General features: G+C 38.8%; 1 protein-coding gene across 3 annotated transcripts in view; it reads right to left on the reverse strand.

The window, feature by feature from the left end:
* LOC135205303 (serine/arginine repetitive matrix protein 2-like) overlaps positions 1-9,487 on the reverse strand; it is a 140,390-nt gene that overhangs the window by 18,409 nt on the left and 112,494 nt on the right. For 2 of the 3 annotated variants that reach the window (XM_064235722.1, XM_064235723.1), the window contains exons 5-6: positions 9,203-9,292; positions 1,768-5,542 (exon numbers count right to left, since the gene is read on the reverse strand). In XM_064235722.1, coding sequence (XP_064091792.1) covers positions 1,768-5,542; positions 9,203-9,292 — 3,865 coding nt within the window. The remainder of the gene's footprint in view (positions 1-1,767; positions 5,543-9,202; positions 9,293-9,487) is intronic. The other variant, XM_064235724.1, reaches the window with a different exon arrangement.

Consider the following 9,487-nt stretch of genomic DNA (forward strand, 5'->3'; position numbering starts at 1 on the left):
TTGGCGAAAATTCTCCACCATGCGCTCACAGAAAGCATCACTTATATGTACACTAAGGCATCGACTTGGTTTTGTATTCGTATGGGGCATCATTCATGCACTGTATCATCTGATTTGTCGTCAGTCTGTGTGACATGATGATGAATATTTACAATGAAGAGTTGCTCTGTCAGCACAATCATCATCAATGATAAGGAGGCACATTACCCTATCAGAGAGAGACGTGACAGCTGCCGTGTGTCACAGGATGAGAGCAGATCACATTATCTGGATTTACGTTTTCTAAAAGTTAAGAAGATACCCCTAAGCTGAATCTGTACCTCACTGGTAAAGGAAATAGCAGTCTTTCATTTCAAATGCAATATCACTTACACAGGGGTGTCCAGGAAAAGGAATAGCCACTTATTCCTCCTGTTTATCATTGTGATCAAACATCCGGTCTGGCTAAAAATGCAAAACTACAATTTATGGTAACTGGCAGCTACAGAGGATACAACAAGCAACTCTTGTACAAATGAAGCATTACGGAGTAGTTGTCATTGAACTATGGGCTCTCTCTATTCCCTTCCATCCGAGCAAGTGGCGCACAAGGGAGTAGTTGTAGCAGGCAAGTGTGTGAGTTAGAAAACAGCAAAGTGAAAGGAAGAAAGGATGAAACAGAAACATACAGAGAGCAGATGAAGGAATCAAACGACAGATGGAGTAAACAATATATACAAGAGCATAAAAGAGGGAGAGAAGAAGTGGAAAAACATCGTTTCTCCAAATCATGCTGCGGCGGGAGCTGTTTGACTTGTTGACTGATTGGGCTTGCCGAGCAAGGCCCATCAAGGGGCCAGCCGTTGCTGAATGGTAGGAAGGGAAGTTTTGGCCATCTGAATGGATGCAGGCAACAACAACAACAACTCTCATCTAGTGTAGCCAGGCAGGGCTGGGACGATTAGTTAGTCGGGTTAGCAGTGTAGTACGGACCAGCGCTGCAAAGGCATCAAGAGACGTTAGTTGGGGGTATTGGTTAGCATGCAGCAGCAGAAGCAAATCACAATCAAACTAATAAGGAGCTGATTTTCATATATGTTGTTCACGAACTCTTGAATGATTGAATTGTTATTTATATATGGGAGATAGCTTGAATAAATATAGTTTGATCCCCATTTCTTTAGTGAGTAGGCTTGCTTTCATCTGCATCAGCCTTCTAAAAACTTCATTGGCAAAAATAAATAGTCAGACAAGGGCAAAGTAAGATGAGAGCAGCAATGGCTAGATACGAAGGATTTAGTTGACCTACACAGTACTAAGATTAACATATAGTGAGTAAGCAAGGCTAAAGATTATAAGGAAAATCGAGAAAGAAAAACAGATAGATGGGACCTTTTAGACGTAATAATATTTGTAAGTAAACATTAACATGATCCCAAAAAAGCAACATTAATAATTTTCTGGAAGGAAATTAGAAAAGTTATGGAACCAGTTAGCTGAGCAATATATCCTCTTCAGAATTTAGATAACATAAACAACTATGCAACAAAGGGATTAGATTATCTATACCTAGATTTACAATTATTAATCTCTGTGATGAAATGAATTTGATTACATTCTGAGGTTTGTTTTAAAAACACAATAGGTGATTTGTTATTGACCTCCAAAATGACCATTAGATATTAGATCTATAAAGAGGTCTTGGGTAACAAGGTCTTTTCTTACCGAACTAGAGCAGACATAATGTATGTGATATATTATTATGAACAACTAGACTAAATTCTTTACCTGTAGCGTCCAAGCCCCGTCCAGCTCTACATGTCCCCCAAGCTGCAGGAGGCTCTTGCACTTTCTGTAACAGATCCTGCACAGTCCTTCCAGGTACAGTGGTACCTTCTCCTGACGGCGCAGATGAGGCTGTGTAACCCTGCTTCTTGCTTTCCTTGGGTCTCTCTTTTGCCGTTTCCGGTGGCCATCTCGATATGTGAGTTCCATTCTCACCACCATCAACAGTGAATTCTTTCTTACTTATCTTTCTCACAATCATCTTGTATTCCTCCAGACTCTTCTGATGACTGGCCCTTGGATTTTCGTTGTTGCTGCAGTCAGCCTCAGAGTGACTGCCGAACTCTGAGAGATTCTCCTTCAAGGCAGCTGATGATGATAAAGTACCATGCCAGTCGGTACCTTTAGAAAGCCCATTGTTACCAATTTTAGCTTCACGACCATTGGAAAAGCTGTTAACAGAAGAGAAATCTTCATTGTGTTTAGTTGTATTAATATTTAAGCCCTGTGGTCTCTTAAGAGGATTGTGTTCTGTGTGAAAGCGATGTGAATCTTTGGTTACTGCTGGTTCATGTTTATTAGAGGCTACATGCCGAAGCTTAACGTTAAAAAAGCTACTATTAGTTGCGATAGATGTTGATGTTGCTGAGTTATGTTGTGGTGACCTTTTGACTCTATTAGAAACCTCTGCGTGCTGATTATAATGTTCTGTGCTTGATTTAATTCCATTGTTTCTCAAGTGTCCAGTGTCCAAGCTTGCATCACCTCCCTTACCTACAGTATCCCAGTCAAAGGATGCGCTCTTCCTGTGTTCTACCTTTTGATGGAACTCATTTTTCTCTTCTTTCTTTAATTCGAGGAAAACGTTTTCCACCGATCTTCTTTTCAAAATACTCTTCGGCTTCGGTTTGGGGTCTTCAGTACAGACAACTTCTGGCACGATTTCGGCTTTCTTCAAACTCTCCTCCAAAAATCTCATGAATTCTGTCACATCTTCTTTTCCTGTTGGAATTGGAAAGTCATACTCTTCCACATTTTGGTTCAGCTGCTCAGCTGTCATTTTTGTTGGATCTGGCCCAGCCACAGACTCAAATTTTGAGCTGCTCTGAACTTTCTTCGCCTGGGAATCGGGAAACAGATTAAGGGGAGTGTCTCCAAATCGCATGACTGGAAGATTTCCACTTGGAGATGTAGGGTTGCTGTGACTTTTCTGAACTGGTGAACCTTTAAAGTGGTCACCAAATCGTGTTTCTTTTGACTTCTCAGGGGGAGACTCACAACCCGAGTCTTTTGTTGGAATTTCACCAAATCTCGTTTCTTTCGTTTTTCCTGTAGCTGCTTTTGATGACTTGCTCTGCACACCACCCCAGTCATGCTTTAAGTCACCAAACCTAACCTCATCTTTCTGAGGCTTTCGCGATCTGTACCTACGATTGGAATCACCCTCTGATGTTTCAACAGCAGAAGAATCGAATGATACCCTAGGCCTTTCAGCGGACTGATCACGCGAACGATCTGTGTTATGCTCCAGCATTTTGTTGGTTCCTTTGCTCACACTCAAATCTTCATTAACTCGAGCAGAAGCCTCTTCTGCTAGTTCAACTCCAATTCGTGAGGTTTCTTCTCTCAAATCATCAAGTGCATCCAACCCACCACGACTCCAGGCTGATGAGGATTCAGTAATGTGGGAGCTGACTGAATTGAAATCAGTAGTGCTTGTCAGTGTAACATTAAGAGCTTCCAATTTCCTTCTTGCCTTAGCTACCCATTCTGGCTCTTGGCAGGTGGAGGATGCACGATCTGAGAGCTGATCAACTGGCTTAGCAGTTCGAAGACTTCTTCTCTCCTTCGCTAGCCGGATCCAGTTAGGCTTCTCTTCTCCCTCCAGCGTGATGTGTCCTGCAGAAAGGCTCAAACGATGTTTTCGAGGAGGTGGTATTGGCCGTGTCTCTGGCTGGTCCTCTTCTTTTTGTAGGCTAAATGAGTCTCTGTCAGTAGATTCTGTTTCAACCAAAATCTGTTGTTCAGTGTCTTCTATGTTACTGATGTCACTAATGTCACTCTTGAACTTTGTTGGTGTATCAGTCAGTTTTTCCCTTTCGTGACGAACTGGACTCCTTAATGATTCCTCTGTAGGAATTTGGTGCAAAGAAGATACTGGATTTGGATGCTGTTGATTATAAATGCTTGTTCCTTGGAAAGAATCTATGGACCTGTTAATGAAGAGGCTTCTTGTATTTTTTGTATTTTCAGTCTCAAGTGGATCACAAGATTTTATTCTGTCCCTTACACTACTCCTCTCAGATTCTGTGTGGTTATCTGGCTCAGTATTAAGGGATTCACAAAAATTCTCAACATCTGATATATCTTCCTTTGTAATATTTACTTCTCTAGAAGTTGGACTCATATCATGTGAAGGTGGTCCACTTTCAGTAAGGTTCGAAGCCCCAAAAAGATAGCTACGTATTCCTTCTTTTTCTTTCTCTAGTGTTGGACTGGATTGAACTTTGAATAAGGGACTTTCACTTCTAAAATCATCCTGATCCTGATCCAATGAACTCATAGACTTTGAACGAACAGAATTTTGACTGATGTGTGTAGAAGAAACATGAGAGCTAGATGAATCTCTCCTCTCCCTTTCTTCTGAAAGGCTGCGTAGCTGCTCTTTTATTTGTTCTCTGAGAGCCTTCCTTTCTCTTCTCTCTTGCTGGATTTGTCTCTTTTCTATTGTTCTTCGTACATTGAAGGCACTAGCTCTTGACGGTCTGTTTTCTGAGTCACTCTGGCGAACGTACATACGAGAAGTACTTTCTTTTCGGGGAGGTTCAGGTTGATTTACAATCGACACATTTATGCCTCCTTCAAAAGAGGGATCTACTTCAATTGGGATAACCCTGGTTGTCGACTGATCCTTACCTGATCTGAGTGAACGCCTGGTCTGTAAATCTCTTATCCACAGAGGAACAGGATTTTCAGAGATCAAATTAGTTGCCGACTTGCTTTTCTTCTCACTAATCTTTATGACAGTTCTTCGATTAACCAATCCTGAATCAGCAATACTTTCTCGATCACTTATGACAAAATCTGCCTCCGAAGATGACCTGTTCTCTTCACCTTCTCTCTCAAATATAGTGCTTGCTGATTCAAGCAGTGATTCCCTCTCCTCGTTCCACCTTCTTGCTGCTTCAGATCTTTGACTGTCTGTAACTGAAGAGTTTGAAGTCACATCACTCGGTGGCCACAGTTCACTTATATCACTAGAAGACCTTCGTTTTGCAGCTAAGCGAGCAACTTCTTCTTTAATTCGTCTAAAAGATTCCTCAGACTCGTGGGTAGAACTCAGCAAAGGATTAGAACCTCCTAAAGTCCTTCTGTTACGCGTTTCAAAAAGTTTCTTTCGAATTTCCTGATTTGCACTGAAACTGTCTAAACCTTTCCTCTTTTCGTTTGTTTTATAGAGTTTCGACTCTTGCAACTGCTCTCGAAAAGTAAAGTCTCTGTTTTGAGCACTATTGAAAGTCTTTTCACCAGATTTCTGCTCTCTGCTCTTCGATTCCTTGCTTTGACTCTCGACTTGAACTTCGATATTCACTACTCTGGGGATGACCAGGTCTTCCTCGAGATCTGCTTGGTCTTGGAGGAGCTGCAAGCTGTCGGCTGAAGACCTCCTTGAGCTTCTCGATTCTCTAGAAGGAGGTCGGCGATTGCTCAGAGCTCCACTTCGGCCCACAAAGGCTTTTCCTTTCTGTAGTGAGTGGTCGAGGTGAGTCAAAGCCAACTGAAAGGAAAAGAAATAAAGATTAGGAACCATCTTGAGAAGGATTAGTACTCCGTGATACCCGTAATTATAAAGTAACGGATCCTTCCTCGATAATGACCCCCAAGGATTTTCGATGGTCGGCTTTGCTAGGGGTCGTTATCTAGGAATAATGCAGGGTGTCCATAAAGTCCCAGTACCATTACAAGTATTTAATGCTTATAATAGTACTGGGACTTTATGGCCAACCTGTACATCTTGGGAGTTATTATCTTGCAGTCTTTTGTTTATGCTTTTACGGTCATCCCCCAACGGGTTTGTACTATGCACGCAGCAAAGGGTTAAAACCCGTGGGTATCTTGGAAAGATCCAAAGTAACTTAACCAGACCATTACATTTACAAATTTTCCTCGGATTGTCCCGATAGGCCACAGTGAAGCCCAAATAATCCCAGAAAAATTATCTTAAATATAGTCTATAAGAGAATGTCTTGCACATTAATCATGTTATTTGCCTACGTTGATATTGATCTGTTTAGTTGATTTCTTCTTTTTTATAAAAAAAAAATATTACATCCAATAAATCAATTAAACAAATGATTAATTATACTACAAATATCCATATCTATAAGAAGGAAATTTAATCTATAAAATGTAATAAATACCAAAATGATGAAGAGTAAAATATATTAAAGATATGTAATACATATGTGAAATGCATAATATAAAATGTAGATTATTTAATTAACAGATAGACTATACGTGTGATAGGTTACATAAAAAATAAGATAAACTATATATAACAGAATATACATTATATACAAATAATCATAGAGCAGTGTATTTATATAAAATATATAGCCAGGAATATATTTCATATATAATATATTATCAGTCAACCCAAGGACACACAGCAGCGCTTTCTCTGCTTAATCAGGCTACTGCCTCGGCCAGGCATGATCTGGAAGCTCCGACACCTTTTGCCCTTTCACGACATTGGGACAGAGGTACAGATTAAACGAGGTGATAAAATGTCGCCTCTGTGTACCTGGGCACTTTGCTTCCTCCCTTCTCTGTATTTATGCGTGTGGTGATGCTGATAATGTTTCTAATAGTGACTCTCACAATGTCGTGATAGTGATTTCACTATCAGAATATTTAAGAATCCTGTGGATCTTTCTTAGGGTTTTAACCTGGTATGTGTCCACCTTTGCGGATTGTTTAGTACAAGGCCAATGTGGATTACCGTAAAAACAAAACAAAAGACTGTAAATATCTGAAAGATAATAACCATAACAAATATTAGCCCTAGATAACGACCCGAAAACCCTTGGGGTCACTATCTAAGAAAGATACGAATCTGTACAAAGGGACTCTCTTATTAGTTATTGTGCACTGAACTCTTCAGCATTAATCATCTTTACTGAAAATAAAAACTGTAGGATTAAATCAGTTTTTATAAAGTAATTTTAATTTCTTTCCAAGAATTGTAAGGTATCAACTTTCAAATTTTAAAATAAATGCAATGGTAAAATTTGACTTTGTAAAGAAAAATTAGTCTTTGAACCAAATATAAGACTGTATATACGTCAATTAGCAGGAAAAAAAGAATTCTTCCCTAATTCATTAAATATGAGACTTAAAAATGCAACTGTTACAGATATATTTGCATCTGCATATCCTCTAGCAAAAAAAAAAAAAAAAATCCACCCCCAACTCTTTATAATGAGATCCTTGGACTGATCACGACTGTAGTGTATACTATTACACAACTGTAATTCCAAGGTGCTGGCGAGCCAAGCAGGAAATACCAACACCAGCTGGGCATATGAGAGGTAGAGTTAATCCTCTAGACATTAAAAAAAAACTCGGATAACTGTCAAAATCCTTTCCAGTCCAATACAAGATCTGAATTAGATTTTGAAGCATTTGTGGTTCTTAGAGGGGGTTAGGGTGGAGATGGAGGGATGGGTGTTCCCGACCTGGAAACCCCTTATGTTGATGTGTATGAAATTTCTTTGATAAAGACTTTTAACAACTTATGTAAATTATTAACAATTTCAGCAGTTTCCAGATTAGATTTCGTCACATATTTACGTCATCATGAGAATGCTCAGAAAAAGTTGACCCATTTTATAACCCTTTATGTAATAAGTAGAGTAACTTGAAATACAAATCTCTCATTGGGAAAAATAATCGTTTCTTCCTGTAGCAGATTATGATCAAACATGTTTACAGCCTTGGTATTGTGAACCCAGAATGAGATCTTTTCTCTTCTGGTTAGGCAGAGCCCAGAGGTCCACCCTAAGCCTCTTCCTGCTTTTCACACATGACTGCGGCTGCTTATGAGCAAGGGTCCGTGTTTGCATATGGTTGATTAGTCTAAACCAACCAACCAACAATAGAACTAAAAATAACTGTTTCGTAAGATTTAATCCTCAAAAAGTTGAGTTTGAGATATGTATAACGTCATAAGTTGCACCCTCATATTTGCAAGCCTGAAGTACCTTGAAAGGCTTTTTCCAATATGAATTTATCATCAAAGCTGAAATCTTATACGAAAATTAATTCTAATATATTACAATCACTCATTAATTCTGCTCAGATTTACAAGACAGAATGCGTTGATTCATAAACCCAATAAGTTATAACCAAGACCAAGTCAGAAGGCTTCATTGTCGTATTCTGACAAACTGTCATCAAGAATGAACTGGATGCACTGTTAACTGGTACGTTTCCAGGCTACTATATTAAACTTCCTCCCGCATGGGGCTAGTGCCATCAGTGCACCTTGTGCGGTACAATGTAGGTATTACTTAGCGTTCTTTGCAGCAACTCCTTTCATTCTCTTTACTATACCTCCGTTCATTTTTTTCCGTCTTACTTTCCACCCGTCTCCTAACAATTGATTCATAGTGCAACTCCTTTGAGGTTTTCCTCCTGTTGCCCCTTTCAAAGCTTGTTACTGTTAATATCCGTTTCAGCGCTGAATGCCCTTTGTTGCCTCAGCACTTTTCATGTCTGCCTAAAATCTATAAGTCTATTAAATTTTCAGAATTGTTGCCAGTGGCTGTAATTCATCTACACTCATGCATACTCTTTGCCATTTTCATTTAGCAAAAACTAAGTAAACATCAAAGAAAGTGTAATACTTATGAGGTCCCAGCATAACAATCTTCACCAAATTCGTCTGCCCCATTGCTGGTATCTATAGAAACTCCTCTTGTTTCTCGAGTAATGTGCAATGCAACAGTGTAATAGAAATTTATTATTATTATTATTATTATTATTATTATTATTATTATTATTATTATATTATTATTATTATTATTATTATAATTCAGAAGCTAAAACCCTCTTCATATGTAACCTTCCAAAGAATATGATGTTCATTAGAAAGAAGTAAGAGGACGTAAAGAGAAATACAGAAAGAAGAAATTACACATTAAAAAAATAAATTAATTAGATAAAAACAGATAAAAATGTCGTGCATACCCGTTTTCATTCACTGTCTTACAACGAGTTCTATAAAATCATAACATTCGGTTAGGAGAATGCATCTACGACTATATAATTTAGCTAGTAACGACAACCGACGAAAATAAAAGCAACAAAAGTAATGAACAATGATCATGACGAAATGACATGACGTCACTCTGTTTTCTGAAAGACTTTGTCTTACCTTAAGAGCATCGAGGTCAAGCGACGGTGTTGTATCGTGAGGTGAATGGAAGTCACGTGACTCGTCTGCCCAAGACGCAGCCCTCACGCTCTGAAAATAAATAAGTAAATGAATAAATAAAGAAGAGCATTCAGTACAGAGCAGACCTATGTCAAAAGCCACTCAAAAGTGACTAAATATACTGATCAACATTTCCTGTTTTTTTATGATTCTGTATTGTGTCAATATTGTTATATATTCTTCGACCTTTAAAGGTCGAGGCTGCTAAACTTACTTAATATGACA

This window comes from Macrobrachium nipponense, chromosome 49 (assembly GCF_015104395.2).
Source record: "Macrobrachium nipponense isolate FS-2020 chromosome 49, ASM1510439v2, whole genome shotgun sequence".
Taxonomy (NCBI): Eukaryota; Metazoa; Arthropoda; class Malacostraca; order Decapoda; family Palaemonidae; genus Macrobrachium; species Macrobrachium nipponense.